Source organism: Leuresthes tenuis, unplaced genomic scaffold, assembly GCF_036924035.1.
Source record: "Leuresthes tenuis unplaced genomic scaffold, fLeuTen1.0.hap1 SCAF_11, whole genome shotgun sequence".
Lineage (NCBI taxonomy): Eukaryota > Metazoa > Chordata > Actinopteri > Atheriniformes > Atherinopsidae > Leuresthes > Leuresthes tenuis.
Genome location: NW_027325365.1, coordinates 28,428,241 through 28,452,532, shown reverse-complemented (window position 1 = coordinate 28,452,532; position 24,292 = coordinate 28,428,241). Strand labels below are relative to the sequence as shown.

Sequence of the window (24,292 nt, the reverse complement as noted above, 5' to 3'; positions counted from 1 at the left end):
TGTTCACAAGAACGTATTTTTAACAGGCCTCCTCAATCAGTAACGTCTTTCAAATCTCTTTTAAAGACTTATTTGTGTTGCAAGGCCTTTTGTGATTCTTAATAATTATTTGGCTTGATTTACTGTTGTGAATAGAAACTGGATTGTGATACATATGTCACTCAACCTTCTACATAGCTGTAGCTTAGGTTTTTCAGCCATTGTTTTTCAATCCTGTTTTTGATATTTTAGCTGTCATGTTCATCGGAGTGGGTGCAGTCTTTAGTCATGGGTGTATTGATCTATATTTTGGAAAGGTATTTAATAATTGTTTATTATAAATTAACGGTAATAACAAATTCAAATGGTTTTCTTTGTATTGATTAAATTAACATATACTGGTCCAATGTCATATGAAATTTGACAATTCATTGAGTTTTATTTGTAGGATCTACAGTATTTGTTGTGTGACAGAAGATAAGAATTATATTTTATATTTATTATTAATATTACTTTACTAACAAATGTAAAATATCTGTTTGCTTCCTAGATGGCGTTTACCAAACCCAAAACAAAGAGAGCAAAGAGAACACTAGTGTCAACAGCATGGAAAGGTAACAACAAGCAATGATCAGACGAGTCACAGAATACCAGAATGGAGGATGAAAAACAGGCAAGTGTCATCTAACTGAGGACCTGGCGTGACAAAAAAATGCAATTATTCCATGGGCTACCTTTGCTTTCTAAAATGTGACATTGGATCCTTTTCCTCTGTATGACAATGTATTTTCAAAAATTAAATTCACTCAAATTTGTAATATTTGTAATCTGATTCTTGATGGGGCTGTACAGTGGTGTGCAGCACCGTCTCCTCACAGCAAGAAGGTTCCTGGTTCAAATGGTCAGCTCTTAGATCCACTATCCATGAAATGTCTGTTATGTCGTAATATCTATGTATGTTAAGCCTCTTTCTCCCATGTGCTCTTAGAATATTGCTCAGTCTCAGCCCTGGGTAAGACTGAACCTTACAAGCTTCGGCTTGTACTACCATCTTGACTACCATCTCAGGCAGGTAATCTGAGGAGGCTGTTTTGCACTTTCCAGTGCCTCAGGTGAGGGAGTGAGTAGTGTTTTTTTAGAGAGTTACTTTATTGCACCTTTCTGAAGTTGAATGAAAAGTGTTTTATGTATTTCAAGGCTGACCTCCCTCTGTGTTGCTTTGATCTTGGCCTGCAACCCTCTTCTCCATTGATACTTCCCCTTACTGCTCCCTATGTTGTTCATCTTGTTGTTCATCTAGGATCACTACAGCTGTGGCGTATGTCAGTTTATTGATGGTCCCAATAGGTATAGTATGAAGTGCTGCATTAACATCTTCTAACAGACTTCCAGAAGGTACTTTGTCTCTTATGTAAGGATGGTGCTTGCTTTTAAATCACAACTTCAAGTAAGCAACTTGTTTTGTCATTAGTGTAATTGTTCACATACTTACCCGTGTACTATACTTGTTACTGGGGGATTACACTAGGGGGCACACCAGAAGACTTGGACCAGAAGAAGCTATTGGATTTACAGGATGTATCCACTAAACATTGTATAAATTGAAGAGATTAGCATTTGATTGAACATTTGTCACTGTGCAGTAGCAACGATACATATTAAAAGATGCAGGTAACTAGAATAGCTACCTGCATCTTTTAAGATGCACCTGCATTCTAGTTCTGTTCTATTCTGTTCTAGAATAGAACAGAAAAATACTAGCTCTTCCTTGCTGTGGCATCTTTGTACTTCATTAAGCTCAGGTCTGGTTAGACTCCTTGCTCGACTCCTGGCTTCTCCACACCTAGTCTAAGTGTCCTTAGGCAAGATACTGAACCCAACGTTGTTTACCAATGCATCCTTCAGTGTATGAATATGTGTGAAAGCTTAGAAGAAAGCCTATATGGACTAACACGTCCTGTACGAGTGTGTGTGTGAATGTGGCTTGTATAAAAGTATAAAAGAGTGTTCAGATAGACTAGAAAAACGCTATACAAGTACAGTTAATTTGCCATTCACTGATCTCTAGATTTTGTTTCTGAACATTGAGTCATGAGGTCAGGTGTTGTTTCCTTGTCAGTTTAGATGTCATAGATGTAGAAGTATTCATTGGTCCAACATCCTTTGCATATGTCCCTTCTCACATTGTGTCCCAGTCGCCCATTATCTGAAGCAAATCTTGCAAATCCAATTTCCTTAGCTAGGCTTTCTTTTTTCAATTGAAATTATTTGAATACAGCTACAATAAATTTGGTTGATTCAGATTACACTGAATTTTAAGGAATAGGATTCTAATTGGATCTTATTTGATTTGTTTTTTTTCCCTCTGTTAGTGCCTTGAGATGACATATTTATATTTAATTTAACCAAGAGCCGTCTGCTGCCAGATCACAGTCTGTGGGTCCATTATTTTCCTCGATATACAATAGTTACATGGGAGCTAGCTTATTAACAGCCAAGTTATCCATGAATTATGGGTATGTATCCTTTTGTTTTTAAAAAAGAAAAAAAAAACAGAGCTTAAATACAGTGTCATCTCTTTTCAAAGTATTTCTACAGCAGTAAGAAGCTACAGTATATTCTAGTGTTGAAACCAAGGGATGGAAGAAAAACTGCAACTACTCACATCACTGGTAGTCATTTTATTTTTCTTTAAGGTGCTCGTATTTTTTAATCTTTGTAAGTCTGTAATTTACCTCAGACTTGGGAATAAATTACATTATGTAATCGTTGCCACTAAACTTTTTAATTGGCTATTGAATAAACCTACAATTTGTATTATTTGGGGAAAAAAGAAAAAAACTGCGTCAGAGTGACCACAGACAGCCAATTTCGAGAAACAGAAATCACATGTACACAGAAGACGGTCACAATGAAAACAGTAAAAACTACAAAGATTGATGACAAGTACATATGTCTACACTAGAAAGAGCTCTTCAATTACATGTTGAGAGCTTGGAGGTGAAAAGGTCAAATACAGCTGTTTGCAGCTTTATTTTAATTTAAATCTGCTTGTCTCGTGACCACATATCTTGAATTAACAAAGTCAAGATTTTGGCAGTAACAACCATATGACATGTATTGTGTTCATGTACTGCAATGTGTGATATTTTGTAGGTGTATGCAGTTGGTTTTAAGGTGAGCCAAAATACAGGTTTAGTGAAAACACTGCAGTGCTGTCTGAGGTGCATTTACTGGTTCATGGGCAAGCTGGGGATAGCATCTTGTATATCAAAATTCACTTTCTGTCAGCTGCTCACTCTAAGCTCTGCTCTCACTACTTCCAGAGGAAAATGCCTGGCTTTTCTACTAAAAGCTATGGGTTCACCAGCTGCTCTGCATTTGTCTGTTTGCTGCGGAGCAGGTGTTACATAGAGACATTATTTAGTCCTTGTTTTTGTTGAGTTGATGTGTGTAGAATTTTTTAAGAAATAAGCTAAAAGGGGCTCAAATGTTGTGTTCAAATGTCAGAAGTTGAGGGGAACTACAGGGTTGGTTATTGTTCCGTTTCTTGTTATCAACACCTTTAACACTCATCAACTACTTAATATAAAAAATACCAATTATTAAAATTTTAACTGCATTTAGTTTTTATTTGTTATATCAATAAACCAATATTGACCACAGCTGTCAATAAACCAATGTCAATAACACTATGACCACCCGCCTAATGCAGGCGCCAAAGGATCCATTGCTTACATCCTGAAACCAGACTGTGCAGGGCATCTTCAGGTGTTCTTTGTCCACATCCTACATGGGTTTCTTTGAGGGCATGAGGAGGACTTGGTCAATATTAGGTGGGTGGTCACAATTCTATGGTTGTTCAGTGTATATCGGTGAATCTTGTAGCATTACAACATATGTACAGCGGGGCTACTGACTTGAGGTGTGGTTACTTATCTTTTTAATGTCTTATAATAACTACAGAAGTTGCATTGTGTGTGGGACCTTTTGTCCAACTTTTTTGAGTTTTGGAGATCTTTTGCATCATTAAGTATTAAGCCTATGAGTCTTGGCTCAACGACACACACTTACACAACTATATGAACTTTCACGTTGTTACATGTTTCATTGTACATCAATACCAGTGATTAAGGGCTGACAGCGGCATCAGTTCACAAAATCTAGAAGTCCTATAGTGTCATTGATAAATCCCACCAGAAACCTGTTATTTTTGTGGGCAGTCTTTGATGAAAAGGATTTTTCAAAGTGCTAGACCAGTGCACAATCTATATAGTGTGAGATTTGATCCCATGTGGACGTCAAACTAGTGGTTTTCAACAAGGTTATCTTGGAAAACTTCTGCTGATTATGACTACCAACCTGTGTGCTCTGTTTCCGAGTAAGAAATCCCAGCTGTGGCGCACCATTGATGAGACATAGCATATATGAAAATACAGTTAAAACTGACAGCAGAGGCAGGAATCTTGTTTGGTGCTGACTTGAAGCTAAAGTGATGTAAAATGAAAGGTTCTGTCAAAAAACAGTTTGTGGTGAACTCGCATCAAAACTGAGGAACCACAAGACTTACAAGTATGAACACTTTCTGCATGTACCCCTTGGCAGCACTGACAGATAGATTTGTTTCATTCTGACTGATTTATTTTTTTTTTTCATGTTGGTCAATAGCGGGTATAATTTCACTACAATTTTCCAAACAATTCTAATCATGATTTCAAGCCACACAGCGAGACCTTTTTTGGTCTAGTGGTTCAATACAGAGTTGACCATCTAATAGAAAAAACATTGTAACTGGAGTTAGCCAGTTTCAGATGGCAGGATAGTCAGGACTTTGCTGTCATCAGGAATGGAGTCAAGCTGTTTCCATCTTAATTACTCCCCCATTCCAACTTGCATCCAAGTAAATTTTGACAGAAAATTTAAATTGCCATGGGCGCTTAAAAGGAGGTTACAGCAGTGGATCAGTCAGTGTATTTTCCACAGAGCTGCTTTGTGCAGCTCTCTGCTTTTTCTTCTTGTAGCTGGGCCAACGACATACTGGGCAACAGTGTCTGCCTGCTGCCAACCACACCACAATACACTGCTGGTGGAAGGCATGGCCACAGGGCAGACCCATCAGCAGCTCCTCACTCACAAAGTTCTCCAGACATACCACACATTCAGAGCACAGGAGCATGTCACAGGGCCACACTGACCAATCACACTGCTGATGATTAGAGACAATTTCGGGTGCGAGATCACCTCCCCCCAAAGACCTGTGAACTGGCAGTGAGCTTTCATTTCTATAAGAGCTTAGGGATGACACAGGAGCATTATGTACACACTGACAGCTGCTGCTGGGACCCACGCTGCAATCCCGACTGCTGTTGTGTGGACGTCTGCTCAGGCCTGCAGGAGGGGAATCTGACATCACTCTGTTCTCTGTGTCTAAATGTGAACCATCTTTGTCCTCTTCCTGCTGATCAACAGGTCTGAACCTCCAGGTTGGTAGTTCCTTAATGTAGTCCATGTTTACTAAAGGACGGAGCCAGAGATCAGGGAAAGCCAAACGCTCAAATAAAAAGTTGGGATCATCCTCCCAGTCTGAGTGATCAGATGGGAACTGCTGTAGTGATGCAATTGGGTGGAGCAGATAAGAAGTGTACCAGTCCCACAGACTGGCTAGCCACTCCAGGTTGGTGGTGCTGTCCTCTTGGCTCCTGGTGCCACAACGGCGTTTCTTCTCAAAATAGTCCACCAGTAGGCCATGGGCAAGATAGGTGGACAGGAAGAGAGCTGGATGGGATGAGTAGAAGGTCCAGTCAGCTCTTACCAAACTTGCCAATGTGGTGGTGTCAGCATAACGCAGCAGCTTCAGACTGTAACCATACAGAGTGTCCAGATAGGGCAGCTGAAGAAGAGCCTGTAGGGATTGATCAGTTAGTTATTAGTAATCTATCATTGTAATTCAGATATCCACATTCAAAACATTGCATGGTTCTTCTGAGCAGTTGGCATCTTACATGCAGCAGACAGCAGTAAGAGCGCTCTCAGTTTGGAGAATGAGAGGAATTCTGACAGGAAGCTAACTGCTACTCAGAACAGAAATACATTAAAAAAAAAAAAGTTAATGTGTTGCAACACCCACACCGACTGGTTGAGAAAATAGTGATTAAGTAAATAGCAGTCTGATGCAAAAGTGACATGGTGTAAAGGTCACTATATATAGTGCACACTACAACACTTGAGACAAGCACGAGCAAAGTTTCTCCATCTATCGAACCTCAAAACTGTCATCTCTCTGAAAAGCTATTAGCTTACCTCCTCATCAGAATTCTTACCATTTCTCCAAACTGAGAGCACTCCGACTGCTGTCAGCTGCATGTAAGAAACTGACTAATCAGAAGTAGAAGGCAGAAGCAGAAGTTGAGAACTGGAATTTATAATTATTGATGTGGCCACATATTACATTGTACTTTTTGCAAAGATCCTCCACCCACACAATGGATAAGGTGCTGGCTTATTGAGTGTTAAGCACTTTGGTCAGCCATTGTTGATTTTTAATGTGCTATAAAAATAAACTTGACTTTGCCACTAAAACTAAGCTTTTTGGCCATTAAAAAAAAAGGACGCAGAAAGGAGCATTACAAGTAAGGGGCAGTACCATAAGACAAAAAGTTAACACACACAAAAAAAAAAAAAGGATTTTTAAGTATAAACAGTAATTTGGTCTTAGTTACAATATCTACAGTATAAGCAATGCAGAGAGATGTTTTACTGGGGTTTAGCCCTCTGTTTAAGTAATGCCATGTGTCAATCGAAACATAAACCCAAGTCATTTTAGAGGGTGACTTTAATATTCATGTACATGTTGAAAATGACAGCCTAACTTTAATTCTATATTAGATTCAAATGTATTTTCTCAAAATGTAAACAGACCTACTCGGTCTCCTAATCATACCCTTGATCTTGTTCTGACTAAAATTTACTCCCGCAGAACTTGACTCTCTTGTTAACAGCACCACAATTTCAATGCATACAACACAGGACAATGTTGCCCCTGAAAATGAAGGCATTCAGTCAGAAGAAGCTCACTCCTTGGTATAATTCACAGCTGCGTACTTTAAAGCAGACTGCAAAAAAGTTGGAAAGAAAATGACGTTCCTCTAATTTAGAAGAGTCTCAATTAGTCTAGGAAGATAGTCTAATAATATAAAAGAAAGCCCTTCATAAAACTAGTACTGCTTTTTATTCATCATTGATAATAATTTGCAAAGAGTCCCAGTCATTGTAGTGGGTGACTTTAACATTTACATAGATGTTGAAAAAGACAGCCATAATATTAACTTTAATTCTATATTAGACATATAGACATTAAACATAACATATAGGAGCACCGTTCTCAGCAATGTAGCTAGACTGACTAAGAGTCCAAGCTCTGTTGAGCCATGTATTCCTTTAACACTCAGTAGTGACAATTTCATGAGCTTCTTCACCAATGAAATTGGTTCTATTAAAAATGTGATAAATTGGTGTGAGACCAACAACAGCTGTGGGTACAGTTGAAATCAGTCCTAAGGCCAGTGGAATACCTACAACCCCAACAGGAGATAAACTGCTAAAACAAAACAAGCAGGAAACAACTCCTGTGTTCATGTTGTAAGACGGCGTCTCAGAGGACTGCCCTCTGGGCATAATTTTTCATCTGTATGTTCTTCTTAACCAAAATCAAACTGCTTAAAAGTGTCAATTTACTGAATCCTTATCGAGGTAAATGTGTTTTAACTTGTTCTCAATTACAACACGTAACTCAAAGTTAATATTTACTGTGAAATCACATCCACTCCAACTTTCATTCATGCTCGAATACTTTCCAGGTCATTACACAACGCACCTCGAAAATAGTTTATTTCAATACACGGTCAAATCCCTCAGTCGTGTTTCATGTTGTCTGTTTATGCCGCATCTATTTACAATCAGTTAATAAATGTGTGTTTGACGTTGAGTGTTTTCGTATTGCAATTATTAAAAATTCTTGGTGTCTGACCTATCAAAATACTTTTATAATTAAAATCTACCCTTTTAAATGATCAATTAACTTTCATAACTTCTTACATAAAAGTAACTAATTGATGAGAAAAATTAGTTAAATTTGCATCCCTGATAACCCTTTCTTACACACACTGAGGCCTGAATGATGCATCAGTCCACATTGTTGCAGAAGCTGGAATCCATAAAAACAAACAGGGAAACATGTGCGCCTGGATGGAAACTCTCACCCTTGTCAATAGGAAAGTTAAGAGACAAGGAAAATTGAAAATGCAGATAATAAAGTGGTGAGCTGAAGCCAAATTGTAAAAAGCAAATGCAAGACGCTGTTATACTTTCATTTCATGCTACACATTACAGATGCGCTGTTGACACTTTAAAGCTGTATAGTGGATGCTCTGGTATAGGACTACATGAATGATAGAATGAGTGTGCAGTCGCCACAAAGAATTCCTGGTCTGTAAGTGACTTAATGTCTGTCACTTAAGCTAATTCTCTCCAATTTTGTTCTCTCTGTTGTTATTGAGATTCATTGACAGGAGCCACCAATCACCAACGGGAATTATTATACATCAACATTTATGAGGTGTTTTACATTAATCATTTGTGGTTAAATGTGGACGTGAGGAGAGTGGGATAAAAACCTAATCCATGTGCACACATTTCCAGGTGGAATATGATCTATAGAGAGAACTTTACCTTAAGATGTACATGGGTTTTCTCAAAGCCTTCTTTTATCAAACAACCCCCCCATCCCCATAAAAAATAAACTAATTACCCACTAATAGCACTTACGAAATTACAAAATTATTGTAAAGAAAACTATAGACTATCTCAATAAAGAAATTGGAAGTTCACAACATTTGCCAATAGTACCATCTTACATGTCTTAAATAGAGATATACATCTTAGATAAACTTGTTTGTTTTTTTTCCATGGAGGAGAATGGGAGCACTGCCAAATCAAACGTAGTGTGAATGTCTGTCTGTTGATATTTGTGTAGTATTTATGAGGAGGTAAATGCAGGTGTATGTAACTTGTGTGCTTTAATCTTGAACGAAGCAGAAAATAAAGTTCAACATAAGCTAACAATAATGTTTTGATGTCGTACTGTTCTGGAGTTGTACTACATAGATGCTATAGCTGACGTGACCACAGTCTGCTCAGTGGGTGAAAATGGAACAGCACAGCAGCTCACATAGATCCGATAAGTAAGTGTGTGTGTATCTCTGTGTGTGTGTGTGTGTGTGTGTGTGCGCGCGTGTGTGCGTGTGCAAACTGAAAATTTAAACTGAAAAATGAAAAACTTTCTTTTGCTACTTTCCAGAGGAACTGTATTTTATATAACTGAAGGAAGATATTTTGGAAGCACCGTCGCCTCACAGCGAGAGGGTTTCAGGTTCGATCCCTGCCTGGGGCCTTTCTGTGTGGAGTCTGCATGTTCTCCCTGTGTATGCATGGGTTCTCTCCGGGTACTCCGGCTTGCTCCCACCGTCCAAAAACATGCATGTTAGGTTAATTGGTGACTCTAAATTGTCCTTAGGAGTGAGTGTGCGTGCATGTGTGTGTGTGTGTGTGTGTGTGGTTGTTTGTCTCTGTGTGGCCCTTTGATGGACTGGTGACCTGTCCAGGGTGTACCCTGCCTTTCGCCCGATGACTGCTGGGATAGGCTCCAGCCCCCCCCCCCGCGACCCGACCGACGGATTGACGGTATAGAAAATGGATGGAAGATTTTGGAAAATAACTTATTTATTATTTCTGAGACCAAGTCAAGAAGCCAATTAAGTCCTACCAGAACAGGAAGCCAGGACACCAGCAGTATGGAGTTGTAGGTTCCAAGAGTTCGAATTAGAACCACAAACCGTTTCACTGTTGCTCCCTGTGTATGAAAAGAATAAATGATACACATGAACTTACAATAATAAAAAGGAATACAATAACTTGGTCTATTTTCCATGAGCCTAAGGTGGCTGATTGAGAAGTTTAACAGAGTATAAATGAAGATGAAAATATTCAAGATGCAGGAGGGCCCATTGAAGTTATCAAGATATGCAAACTTTGACAACTCTATTAGTCACACCCAATCAACTGTTTGTTATCATCCAGCTGATATCAATCACAATGGGGGAGAAAGGTTATTTCAGTTACTTTGGCATGGCACACTGGCAGCCTAGCTTGATTATGAAAAAAAAAAAAAAAAGCTAATCTGCTGAGATTTTCATGCATAGCCATCTCCGGAAGTCTCCGAGAGGTCAGAAAAAGCACTCAATAAGGAGCGATTCTCTCTTAAAGATAGCAACAGTCAGAGAAGAATAATTCAATAACACCAAGCTAAGAATACCATGTCAAACACAGGAGCAGAGGAACACATTCAAGCCCCTCCTCTCAACTAACAGGACACAAAAGCTGCCATGGACCCCAGGCTCCAGAACTGCAGAATGGAAGTGTCATGGTCTGTTGATGTTCACATCTGGTTTTGATTAGATCTGTGGGTTTTTATTGTCTTGATGATTCTGTTTAGTTTCTAGTGGGATGGTTTTATTTTGTTCTAGTCAGTTTCTTGGTTAGGTTTTCTCTACCGTTTTGTGTCCGTATTCTTGCCCTTACTTTGTCACGTGACCAACATCTAACAACCTGTACATAAGCTCCTTGGTTTCTCTGCACTTCCTCACATAGAAAATGTCCCAATTACTGAAAGTCAGATGATCTAGGTATGGACATTGTGAACGTATGGATCCATGCCATCTTATATCATCAATTCAGGTTGGTGTTAATGGTGTAATGGTGCAGGGCACACTGGAGGGCTCTACCTACTGAGCATCATTTAAATGTTGCAGTCAGCTGATTAGTTACCAAGTCAACTCTTACGACCTGAAAATTTCCCAATGGCTTCACTCAGCAGGATTACGGGCCATGCCACAAAGCTGATAGGCTACCATATCTCAGATTGGTTATTTGAACATGAGGGCAGGTCCAAGAAATATGCAGATTTGGACAAAAACTTTCTGGGCAACCTTTACTGCATCTCACTGAATCTACGCCTCAAAGAATAATGGGAGCTCTGAAGGAAAGAGGAATGCAACATGGTCCTCAAAAAGTGTAATTAATAAAGTGGCCAGTGCGTGTGTACATTATACTGTGCAATGATCAAGGAGCAGTGTTAAGCACTTCATCTGTTGTTGTGAAAGTGATCAACACCCATCCATGGGTGAAACCTGCTGCCTAGTAGCCTTGGTTGGGCCATCGCAAAGCAATCATGGTCTGAAGGGCGGTCACTCCCCTCTCTGAGAACACTTGTTGGTTAACTCTCGGTGGGCGGTCTCAGCCAAGTGCAATTAGCCAACACATGAACGGCCGTGTCCAATTGTGTTCACAACATAAAGTAAGGGGTGACGCCTGAAGCGTCAGCCATTCTCGTGTGAAGACATTCTTCGGTAAAGACTCGCGTGTCCAAGGACACTGAACAAGGCAAAGTTGTCCTACTTGCCTCATCCATCTCGCTCTGACCTCACCACCCGCTTTAAAATGTGCCTCAATCTCATTCCTGTTGTCTCCGGCTCGCATAGAAGGTTTCACACAAACAAAAGCCACCGCAACCTTAACAACCTCCGCTCTCTAAAGCCCACTTCACTCTGTGACACGCCCTTGTCTGTGGGGTTGTGGAATTGCCAATCGGCGGTAAACAAAGCAGATTTTACTATGGCTTATGCAAATCACCTGTCTCTTGACATCCTGGCTCTCACTGAAACCTGGATTAAGTCTGAAAACAAAGCTACCCCGGCTGCACTTTCAACCAACCACTCATTCTCCCACACCTCTCGTACATCTGGGAGAGGTGGTGGAACAGGCATGCTCATTTCCAACAAATGGAAATACAACCAACTGCTACCTGATGCTAAATACAATGCCTTTGAATACCATGCCATCTTGGTAACTGCACCAGTCAAAATCTATATGATTGTCGTATATCGCCCACCAGGACAACTCAGTGACTTTCTAAATGAACTAGACACCTTGCTCTCTTCTATCCCGGAGCATGACTGTCCCATTATGGTCCTTGATGACATGAACATCCACCTTGACAGTTCAAACTCTTCAGATTTTCTGACACTAATGCACTCGTTTGTGGTTGCACTGCTCAGCAGTCCCCTGACCCATAAAGCTGGTAAAGTGCTAGATGTCATTTTCTCAAGAAACTGTGCCACAGAGGCCCTGTCTGTCACACCTCTGCATTTTTCTGACCACTATTTCATTCAGTTCAGAGTGAGTCTCCCAAGAAGACCATCTGCTTCTACCCCTATGGTTCCGCCGCAATCTGTCACCCATCCACTTCTCCTCCGTTGTTGCCTCCGCTCTTCCAACCTCCAGCACATTCTCCTCCCTTCAGGTTAATGATGCCACGGAGTCCCTCTGCTCTACACTGAGCTCATCTCTGGATAGTCTGTGTCCTCTATCCACCAAACCCGCGCGATCCTCCCAGTCTCACCCCTGGCTTAATGATACTCATGAGTGTTGCGCACCAATCTCAGAGCTGCCGAAAGGAAATGGAACAAGTCAAAAGATCCTGCAGATCTAGCTAAACTCCAGGCGCTACTGTCATCATTCGCATCCAGTGTTACTGATGCAAAAAAGTCTTTCTACATTAACAAGATTCATAGTACTACTGACACCCGGAAACTTTTTTCCACCTTCAAAACTCTACTTAATCCTCCGCCACCTGCTACCAAGCTAACAGCAGACACCTTTGCCTCATTTTTTGCTGACAAAGTGGCAGCTATAAGCAAACAGTTTACCGAACGTTTTACCACAAAATCTGCATGCAGAAATCCTACTGGATCATTTTCCTTATTTACCCCTCTCACTCAGAGCAGTGTGTCTAAACTTCTCACATGTAGCCGTCCTTCTACATGCCCGCTGGACCCCGTTCCTACTAATCTTTTCCAATCCATGCTCCTACTGTAACTGCAGCAGTCACACATGTGATTAATGCTTCACTGACATTGGGCACATTTCCTACCACATTCAAGCAAGCTCAGGTTACACCGCTGCTCAAGAAACCTTCCCTCCAACTCATGTGGAGAATTATCGTCCGGTCTCTCTCCTCCCGTTTCTGTCTAAAATCATTGAAAGGGCGGTCTTTAAGCAGGTCACCGATTACCTCTCACATAACAACCTCCTTGACCCAAACCAATCTGGGTTTAAAAGTGGGCACTCCACTGAAATGGCTCTGTTGGCTGTGACAGAAGCCTTAAAAGAAGCCAGAGCGACAGCTAAGTCCTCTGTACTTATCCTGCTCGACTTATTGGCTGCATTTGACACTGTCAACCACAGTATCCTTTTGTCCATACTCTCTAGCATGGGCATCGCTCTCCCTGGTTTGAATCATACCTCACTGGTCGGTCCTTCAAAGTATCCTGGCTTGGTCACACTTCTGCAGCGCACCACCTCGACACAGGGGTCCCCCCAAGGTTCAGTACTGGGACCTCTTCTCTTTGCTATATACACCAACTCACTGGGACAGATCATCCGATCACATGGCTTCTCATACCAATGTTATGCTGATGATACCCAGCTCTATCTGTCATTTCCACCTGACGACCACACGGTCTCAGCACGAATCTCAGACTTTCTCTCTGACATATCATCATGGATGAAAGCCCATCACCTCCAACTTAACCTCCCAAAAACAAGAACTGCTTGTCTTCCCAGCCAAACCAACCATACACCACAGCATCTGCATCCAAACTGAATCCCTATCTCTTGCTCCATCAAAGGTTGCTAGAAACCTGGGCATCATGATTGATGACCAACTAACCTTCAAAGATCATGTTACCTCGGTTGCTCGTTCATGCCGCTCTGCACTACTAGACATAAGAAAGATCAGACCATACCTAACCCAACATGCCACCCAGCTCCTTGTGCAGGCCATGGTCATCTCCTGCCTTGACTACTGCAATGCTCTCCTAACTGGTCTCCCAGCCTGTGCTATGAAACCTCTGCAGATGGTCCAGAATGCGGCGGCGCGTCTGGTCTTCGATCAGCCTAAAAGAGCACACATCTAGCAGTGCCTACACCATGCCTAAGACAATCCAAACTCTTTTCATGTGTCGTTCCACGATGGTGGAATGATCTACCGAGCGCTACCAGAACAGGGGCGTCCCTGTCTATCTTCAAGAAACTCATGAAAACCCAGCTCTTCAGAGAACATCTCCTATCCTAGCACTTACGTTGTACTTCCCTACCCCCTCTATCTCTGCACTTTATCTTCCTGTACTTTCCTCTATGCCTGCACTCTATCTCTACTCTGTCACCTCTGACGGAGTTGGACTAGTGGGCTCCTTTTATGGAGTTTGTTTATTGTTCCTTCTATGTAATTTATTGTTAGCTTTTTATATAGCTTGTTATATCTTCATTTGTAAGTCGCTTTGGATAAAACGTCTGCTAAATGCATAAACATAGAAATTTGACAAATGTACTGACAAAGAAATAAATGTAATGGAATAATACCCTCAGGTACTTTATCTGATGAAAATAGAGGAGGTGACCTGTGTAATGAAGAGGTCCATCCAGGCCAGCAAGTTGATAAGAACCAGACTGAGAACAAACAGATCATTGACCTCTGGCTGGACCGAACGCAGGAACGTATCCATGGCAGCAAGGGACAAGAACTCCCCGGTACTGCAGAGACGATGGGGAGTGAAGAATAGAAGATGAGAGTATGTAAAAGAAACAAAAAACATAAAAAGATTTTTTTTATGCATGTTTACTAGAAAATGATGATCATGTTTATTCATCACCTGTTGCCATAGCGATAAATACCCTCAGGCATTTTGAGGATATAAGCAGGGCTGTGTGTCACACCGATCTCCGACAGGCTGCTCTGGTTGTCCCAGTGACGTACATCTACAAAAATGAATTCAATCCTGCCAGTAAACTTCACGGATAGGGAAGAAAAGAATGCAGGGGGCTGGGACAGACGGGCAAAAAGAAACATCTTTATTGGGTGAGCTGGGTCAGGGCGCCACTCCTCCATTAGCTGCTCAGACTGATGCAAGGTTTTGATTCGATGAGCCACATGGGAGGTCATCCAGCGAAAGATGTGTTCAGTTTCAATGTAACGGCCGTTGTACTCTTTAAGCATGACTTTGCCCTTTGAGGCTGAAGTCTGAGGAGCTGACATGATGAGAGTGGAACGCCGCCAGCCACGCTTGATACATGACCTGGTGGATGGAACAGAGAACCAAGGAGTCAGTATTAAACAAATTTTTTTAGGCAGGATCACTCTGCTGTGACAGGAAAATAGAGCATGCGCACAGCTTAATGTTCTTTCATTCAATAAGAACTGATGGTGCATGATTGATCATGATTGCCTCATGCAGGTTTTAAAAAATGATGCCAGAGGCTTTCTCTCATGGATTAACTCTAAGTTCAGTCCTACAAGACCACCAAAATCGTGCCCTGCTTACCGCCCGACATAAACTGATCCTGCATGTGAGCACAAACTGAGCTCATATTGATCATGATTGCATCATGCAGGTTTTAAAAAATGAGTACAAGTTTTGCTTGGGTATGAGTGAATTTCAAGCAGGAGTGAAAGTAAACCGGTACGGTCCGGTACTGCGTACCACTAAACGATTCAGTGGCGGTACGCAGTACCAGGAAGATGGGAGAGCATTCAGAACCAGTCACTGCCGCACTCTGGGTCAGAAAATAGATCTGCTAGAAATAAGCAGTCTTGAAAACTACTTTGTCTGTTTAAAAATTACTTTTAACTCATTCCGTTTTAAATTTAATCCATGCTGGACGGCCAAGGTTCCGACGGAAGCTTCTCTCCCCTTCCCCTCGGTCTCCTCTGTACCTAGCCTTTGAAACGTGTACCACACGTTTAATGTCTTTACGTTCGTTGAAAAATGTCCCAATTAAAATCAGCAGGAGAGTAAGCAGTTGTGTTTCGTATTATTTTGTTCAATTTTAACGATACAGAACAGCTCGGAAAAGAAACTGCTTATGAGCTAACGACCAGAGATTTCACTCAGCATTATGTGAGTGCGCATATGTGTCTACTTCCGAAACACAGCGGTTGCTATGGGGATCGCTGCGTTTGATTAAATCTAGTAGTACCGACAAGAATTTAAAACTACTTTCACCCCTGATTACAAGTACAAGTCACTACTCTTGTATTATTTCACTTTCAGAGCACGAACTCTAGAGCACCTACAAACTGTTTACAACGTGGAATTAATCTGAAAATTGTCCACTTGCATCTGACCTGGGACAACACATACTTCTTTGAAAGAGTCACTTTGAAGACTAATTTATGATGAGTGGATGCAGTTGTAAGATGAATGTTTCAGTCCATTTTCACTGACTAGCTTTTTTTAATACAGATCTATTTAATGTTTTTAGCATTCTCATATACATCAATATATATTATATATATCAGGGATCGACCTTTTACCCCATTTTCAGCATTTTAACAAATATAGGCATTTGGCTTTTTTTTTTTATTTTTAAATTTTATTTTTAAATTTTATTTTATTTTTTTTAAATCTGACGGTCAATAAGAGATCAATTTAAAACCGGGTTATTTTGGCTCTGATGCAGCCGCAGCTCTCTGTCTGTAGTCTCTACTCCTTCTCCAGCACTGTCCCACCCCCACTGAGCCAGGTATCAGCAGTGAGAGCTGTGTACGTACACTGCTCACACACACAGCAGAGAGGAGAAACAGTTTTGACTAGAGGAGAAGCTACGGAGCACAGATATATATTTCGAAGGTAAGTTAAGGCAACAAACTCTCCCAAAATTGTAATAAACATCCAGGCCCTCTACAACTCACAACTACGAGTAACGTTTAGTGATGTGCGATTCATGAGTCAATCATTCAAAACTCAAGATTCTTTTTACCAACTCGGGAGTTACGAGTCATTTTCTCCATTAACTCGTTCACTCACTCAACACTGCTACTGCCAGCTAACTGCAAACAGGAGACATATTCACACAACTGTAATTCTAACTGCAATTGCGTCAATGTATCAAGCTAATTGCTGTATTAGCTCCGTGGCTTAAGCAACGGTTCTGCTCCAGCTCATAGCTTGTAGAGCCCCTCCCTTACCCGATAAACTGGCCAATTCTCTGCTGCCGCACGATTCAGGACTCATACCTGACTCACAGTAGGGATGCAACGATACTCTGTAAAATATTGAACCGTTCGGTCTGAACGAAATCACTGTTAGGCCTCCACCCATGCACCCCGTCAGTCACACTGTTGAAACTGGGGGCAGGGGGGTCAATATTCAGCCCTCTTAATGGGCAGCGCCGTTTGTGTGTTGCGACTAATAGTGCGTTGTGTTCTAACGAATGTTAGAATTTCTGAGCTCCGAGTCAGAATTTTAATTTTACCATTTCAAAGTTGTGTTTAGTAACTGTTAAATTCAATGAAAAATGTTATATTATTCAGTACACCTGTGATACTGGTATGTTTACAGTTTTTGCTGACAATCAAAATAAAGTACAGAATAAATACCGAAATCATGGCCCAAAAACCTAGGTACGGACCGTACCGTGGGTTACCTGTACCATTGCACCCTGAGTTTACAGACAGCTCACAGCTCACTCGCCAACTCACAGTTCAGGACTCATCATACTCGACTCGCGGTTTACACTCACTCTCCCTCCTACCTCGTAGAAACTTGCCAACTTTCTGCTCCGCATGGTTCAGAACTCATTATACCCGACTCGCAGTTCACAGGCAGTTTACAGATCACTCGCTCCCAGCTTCATTTTGAACGAAGCAGGAGTTAATTCATTCTGTACATAATTATTTTATTCTAATGGTGCACTGTTGCATTTTATATATTATTATTTTTGCACAATTGTTTAGGTTATTTAAATGTTCTATTTGTGTGCACAGTTTCATACATTCTATTATAATTGTATAGTTTTGCACTGAATGCTAAATCATTGGTTGTTTGGGTTATTTGCATTCTTGATTTTTAGTCTTTTTTACAATGATTTGGAACTTGTTTATGGTAAGGTTTGGAACCTTACCGGATCTTCCTCCACATCTGCCTGCTCACCCGCAGCCACTCTGGAAAACACCCTCCAGTCAGTATTGTCTCTGCCTCACCCGCCTGTCGTGTTTTCACTGGTTCCCAGTAAGGCAATCTCAATTCCCCTTTTTTGGGACATTCTCCCAGTTGGATTCACGCACTAACTAACCTCTCCATATCCAGTTACACCTGCTGCTCGGATCCCTGCGCTACCCTGGTTTCTCACCAATTCCCTGGCTCCTGATTCTGCGTTCCCCATTTCATTCCACTTGTTCACTAAAAATAAATCTTATTTTTTTCTCTCAACTGGATCCTGCGTTTGAGTCCAATCTCTGGTTTGGCTGACACCCCGTGACATCACGATCTGGCCAAACATGAACTCAGCGGATTCACTCCATTCCGCCCTATCCAGTCAGGGATTGCTCTTAGGGGAACATGATAAAGCGCCCCGATCACTAAATGATCAACAAGAATATTGTAACCAACGTTTGGACTGAGTTTTGGAGATTATGGTTAAAATGAATGATCATCCGTCTACTCTCTCCATAATGGCCCCACCTGTACCACGTCAAGTCCCGGTGCCCCCTACACCTCCGGCCGAACCTCAGTTCCGGAATATCTCCTTTCCCACTCCTGACTCCTATGCTGGTTATGTTGGGGGTGTGATGGGTTTCTTCTCCAGTGTACCCTAGTTATGACTCATCTCCTCGTTCATTTCCTTCTGATTTGGCCAACACTTCTGAAGGGTAAAGCCTTAGCTTGGGCTTTAGCCTTCTCCTAGACCAACGCACTCGAGTCCTATCCTTTTGCCGACTTTATAAAAAAAATTCCGTAACGTGTTTGATCATCCACTTGACCACGACAATGCCTCTAAGTGGTTACTAAACTTAAGGCAGGGAACTCAATCAGCGGCTAACCACCTAATAAAGTTTTGCATCCTTGCTGCTGAGTCTGGTTGTGGTTCCAATGCCTTAAAAGGTATTCTTTTGAATTCTCTTAGCGAGCAAATTAAGGACAAACTAGCGTTCAGAGATGAACCGTCTTCATTAGAAGAATTAGCATCTGTAGCCATCACAATTGATAATCGCATCAGAGAGCGTAAAAAAGAAAGGGACTCCAATTCCCATAAGCCTCTCGCGAGAATCACTCTCCATGACTCTCCATCTCCTGCAGTACTCTCAACGGGTTGACAGTCCTCCTGCTAGGAATATCGAAGTTACTGAACCCATGCAGTTAGGACCCAGTACGGACCCAGTTGACACCTGAAGAAAGATTGAGGAGTATGCGCAATAAGGAATGCATTTACTGTGGCTCATCCAGCCATTTCATTGCTTCCTGTTCAGTTTGCCCAAAAGAACACGCCCACCAGTAAATGCGAGGATCTGTGCTCCAGTTTGTGGTGGAAGTGGATGCATCAGATTCTGGAGTTGAGGCTGTCTTATCTCAAAGATCTGAGACGGAAGGGAAGATGTGTGCTTATTTTTCATGCAAACTGACACATGCTGAGAGCAACTACGATGTGGGCAACAGGGAGCTCTTGGCTGTTAAACTGGCTTTAGAAGAGTGGAGACACTGGCTGGAGGGTACTAAACATCCGTTCGTGGTCTGGACCGACCATAAGAATCTAATATACCTTTGAGATGCCAAGAGGCTAAACTCCAGGCAGGCACGCTGGGCACTATTCTTTGGGCGGTTTAACTTCTCCATCACCCACTGTCCTCGCACCCGCAACATGAAACCTGAATCCCTCTCTCGTCAGTTCTCCACTAGCTCTCTGGACACCCCTGATAATATCCTGCATCATACCTGTGTTTTAGGTGTTACTTGGGCCGTGGAAGACCAGATCCAACTTGGTCTTAACGATGATCCTGGTACCGGGCCACTTAATCAACGTTACGTTCCATCTCCTGCGAGGTCCTTAGTTATCTACTGGACTCACACGTCCAAATTCACTTGATACCCTGGCGTCCAACGCACCATGTCCTTCCTGAAAAGGTACTTCTGGTGGCCGTCCATGTATAATGGCATTCCAGAATACGTTTCTGCCTGTTCCGTTTGTCCACGCAATAAAAGTGGCAACCGTTCCCCTGCTGGCTTACTCCAACCTTTAGCCATTCCGAAGAGACCTTGGTCTCACATCGCCCTGGATTTTGTTACAGGATTACCACCATCCCAAGGTCACACTACTGTTCTATCCATTGTTGATCGTTTTTCTAAAGCAGCCCATTTCATCCCATTGAAAAAACATCCCTCTGCGTTAGAAATAGCTGACCTCTTAGTTAACCACGTCTTCAAACTCCATGGTGTTCCCAGCGAAGTGGTCTCGGATCGCGGACCTCAATTTATTTCCTGCGTCTGGAGGACGTTCTGTTCTACCCTTGGAGCCAAGGTCTCATTAAGTTCAGGTTATTATCCATAGACCAACGGGAAAACAGAGCGCCTCAATCAGGAGCTAGAGGCAGCCATCAGGTGCGTCACCACCAAGGATCTTTCAACATGGAGCCAGCAGTTACCATGGATCGAATATGCACATAATTCCCCAACCTCTGCAACTACCGGTCTTTCTCCATTTGAAAGCTCTCTAGGCTACTAACCTCCTTTGATCCCTGAGCTTGAGAAAGATTTAGATGTTCCTTCTGTCCAACACCACTTGCAACGGGCACAGCGGACTTGGGACTTGGGAAGCCCTTCTGCGTACCGCTGACCAGAATCACCACCAGGCAGATCATCTCAGATCACCAGACCCACAATACATTCCTGGTCAGAAGGTTTGGCTCAATACAAAGGACGTGCCGTTAAAAACTTCTATCAGAAAACTCTCACCTCGCTTCATCGGTGTATTCGAGATCCAGTCTGTGATCAGACCCACGGCCACGAGACTGAACCTACCTGCCTCCCTCCGGATCCATCCCACCTTCCATGTCTCCTGTCTCCCAAATAAACCCGTTTCCACCAGCCCTCTGTGCCCTCTAGCTCAACCCCCTCTGCCCCCCGGCTGATTGATGACTGTCCAGCCTACACGGTCCACAGGATCCTAGATGTCCGTCGTCGTGGCAGGGGCCAGCTAGGAGATGAAATGTTTTTCTCAAATTTATTTGTTTTAATTTATAATTATTATTATTGTTGTTATTGTTTTAATATACCATAATTATAAATTCTTTTTTATTGTTTTAATTATTTTTTTTATAAAAAGACATTTTTTTAGCTGCTTCACTAATTTGGAATTTCCCCCACTGGGGAATGAATAAAGTATTTTTCTATTCTATTCTATATATCATAACAAATAATTGAGGATATTACTACAGGTGTGTGTGCGCGCATGTGTATACTTATTTTTTCTTGACAAACAACACAATTTCTCTAAAGGAGGTGTTGTACCAAGATTTAATTGATTTAATTGAATTCAGTTTATTTATATGGAGCTGTTTTAGTAACAGGCGTGGGACTTAATGTTCTCTCATGAAAATAAAACTGTTGGCTTCTCTTCTCACTTCTAATTCAGAAACTTTGTTTCTTTTAACAAACAGTTAAACTGTACAAATCTGCGCTACATGTTAAGCTCTTTTTAACATGGAGTTATGCAAAGTTTAAAATTTAAAAAAAAAAATATTCACACAATAATCATATGAATATTTTCTAAGATTCAGAATAAATCACAACTGTCTGGCTTTAGCAGTACCTGATCTCTTAAAACTTTTACTTCCTGAAAAGTGTATGAGATGAAAAAAGCTCTCCTGGCCTTAATACAGCAGGGGTAATCACTCTCCAACTTCTCCCTCCCTCGGTCAGTCAGTGGGGTTACATCAGTACCATCGGATCAGATGAATGGCTAATTACAATAAGTTATTCAGTTCATGTAGATACCTTAATCTGACAAAAAAATAAACAAACAAACAAACAAACAAAAAAACGGATCGAATCGGATTACTCGCGATTGGATTAAGACCCCGACATAATTCAATCCAAATGTACACTGAATGTGCATGTAGACGGCAGTGGATCGGCTTAAGCGAGAAGATAATTGAGAAGATACGTATAACCCCCACAGGACAACCTGTTTTTTTGGTCACCAGGTAGAGCAGGTGCAACAATTAAGCTGGTCACTTTCCTTGAAAGGATACTGGAACTGTACTAACCAAACTCTGACACTGTGTTTATAATATAGTACCTATATCACATTGTTATTTGCAGAAATAGGGATATCTTAATTTGACTAGTAAGCATTTCTTTAAATTCTTACACTTCAGAAAATATATAAATGTAAGTCAGCATACAGCATAAAACTTACACGTTACACAGGTGGACCAAATTTCGTGTAGACGAAATGTCTGCGCTAAAGAGCCCATTTGTAAAATTCCATCCTGAGACAAATACCAGAAGTTAATACCCATAACTGTGATGTATGTGCAAGCTTCCTGAGCATCCAAGTATGATTATTCCTATCACAAGAATTTCCTGTCTCGTGGTAAGAAACTGACTTTACACTGTTTGGTGAAACAATCTCACTGTTTTCACAATGAAATATCATCAAGGATGTAAGCAATTTCTGACCAAATTTGGAGTAAATAACATTAAGAGGCTGGGACTAGTTTATGAAAGTCAAATATATAAACCAATCAAATTTCTGGGAAGACTTCATCATAAAAAGGCAAAAGTTGAAAAGTAAAAATGACAGTGTTTCTGTTTGGCTTCTGGGTCCAGATTATTTTTTTGTAGGTCTTGTGGATTACATCAGTGTACCAATTTTTTTTTTAATCAAAACATTTATTTTTTGACTTCACTTATATATAAAAATCTACACAGTACGAATACTTATATATATATATATTTGTTCTGAACACAATTTGTTCACTTGATCAGATGACTGAGCCTTTCTTTTAAAGTAAAGCTGATTGGTTTCAATAATGTGATTTTTGGTGGAGTAATAGTTTCCAAACCTATGGTCATTGGAGCAGTTGAAGGTTCCAGTTCTGATGCCAAACTGAGACACTTTCTGGACCATCTTCCCCCAGTTGGACTGACTGAGTAGAGCCTCTCGGTCCTGGGCTATGACCTGCAGACACATACAGGGACACACTGGAAATAAAAAAATAAATAAAAAAGATCTGTGGAGGTCCACATATAAAAGAACCATAAACAATTTTTCTTTCTTAATACACAACTGATTTAAACACAGAACACCTCAAATCCCATTTTTGTTGTTATACTACAGTATATGTTAAATTCATAAAGCAAATTAAACATTGGTCGTGTTATTTTGCATCTACAGTATGTGTGTTTGCACTCCACATTACCTGCAGTAAACTGGGATCAACGTGAAAACTACTGAGATATCATGCTCCAATTATCCTTATTTGTCATACACGCATACAAACACACTTATGTGTATATTTCCTGCAATCAACATCAGTGTGTTAGGAATGGCTGTGTTGAAGGCAAAGTAAAGTCAAAGAAGAGTTGCATTTGACTTTTCCAGGAGTTTCAGTGCATTGCAAACGACCACAGTGACTGCATCCAATGTGCATCCACTAGCCCTATAGGTGAACTGACAGCAGTGGGGTTGACGTTTAATGTTCATATCAATGTTCCGTCCCTCAAAATGAGCTCCTCTGGCATGGAGAAATGACAGCTTGCAGACAGACTGTTGGTTCTTTTATAGTCACTGTATAGAGTACATTACCACATACCACAAATAATAGCTGGGGTTACTGCTGTTAACTGTCCTCAACTCAAAGTTTATAGTTTTATTTTTCTATTACTCAAATAAGTAATTTATGTACAACATTCCAAAAAAGTTACTTATTACTCATATTATTAATTACTTATTACTTACACATTACTTCTCCGCAAATTTTATTTCAAAGTTCCTGTTCTGCTATGAGAGCCTGACAGGAGACAACAGCTGAAGGGACTGAACTGATTACTGTATTTGGACTAAACCTCATAGCAGAACCCTCTCCCTGACTGGTGTCTACACACAGACTGCCCAAAAGGTGCAGCTAAAAAAAATATCCAGGATACAGTTCAAATAAGATGGAAGAAGATAAATAAAAGCAGAAGAACGGATCACAGCAAAATAAATGATTGAGAGGAATTAGTTTTGTAACCCACACGTGACCCTTTGCAGAATAAAAGTTTCACAATCCTGGTCCCACTGTCGTTATTGTTTAGATGTTTCCCTGCTGCAACACTCCTGATGAAGATGGAAGGATCTTCCAAACAGTTTTCATCAAGTT

General features: G+C 41.1%; 2 protein-coding genes across 2 annotated transcripts in view; one reads left to right on the top strand and one right to left on the bottom strand.

The window, feature by feature from the left end:
- Nucleotides 1-24,292, top strand: part of tmem129 (transmembrane protein 129, E3 ubiquitin protein ligase) — a 149,911-nt gene that overhangs the window by 54,129 nt on the left and 71,490 nt on the right. The window lies entirely within an intron of this gene.
- The window catches only part of rnf103 (ring finger protein 103), a 42,748-nt gene continuing 22,654 nt past the window's right edge, over nt 4,199-24,292 (bottom strand). Inside the window, exons 3-7 of the mRNA XM_072396251.1 lie at nt 22,994-23,109; nt 14,805-15,227; nt 14,553-14,685; nt 9,800-9,886; nt 4,199-5,881 (exon numbers count right to left, since the gene is read on the bottom strand). Of these exons, the coding sequence (XP_072252352.1) occupies nt 4,928-5,881; nt 9,800-9,886; nt 14,553-14,685; nt 14,805-15,227; nt 22,994-23,109 (1,713 nt within the window). The 3' untranslated portion in view covers nt 4,199-4,927. The remainder of the gene's footprint in view (nt 5,882-9,799; nt 9,887-14,552; nt 14,686-14,804; nt 15,228-22,993; nt 23,110-24,292) is intronic.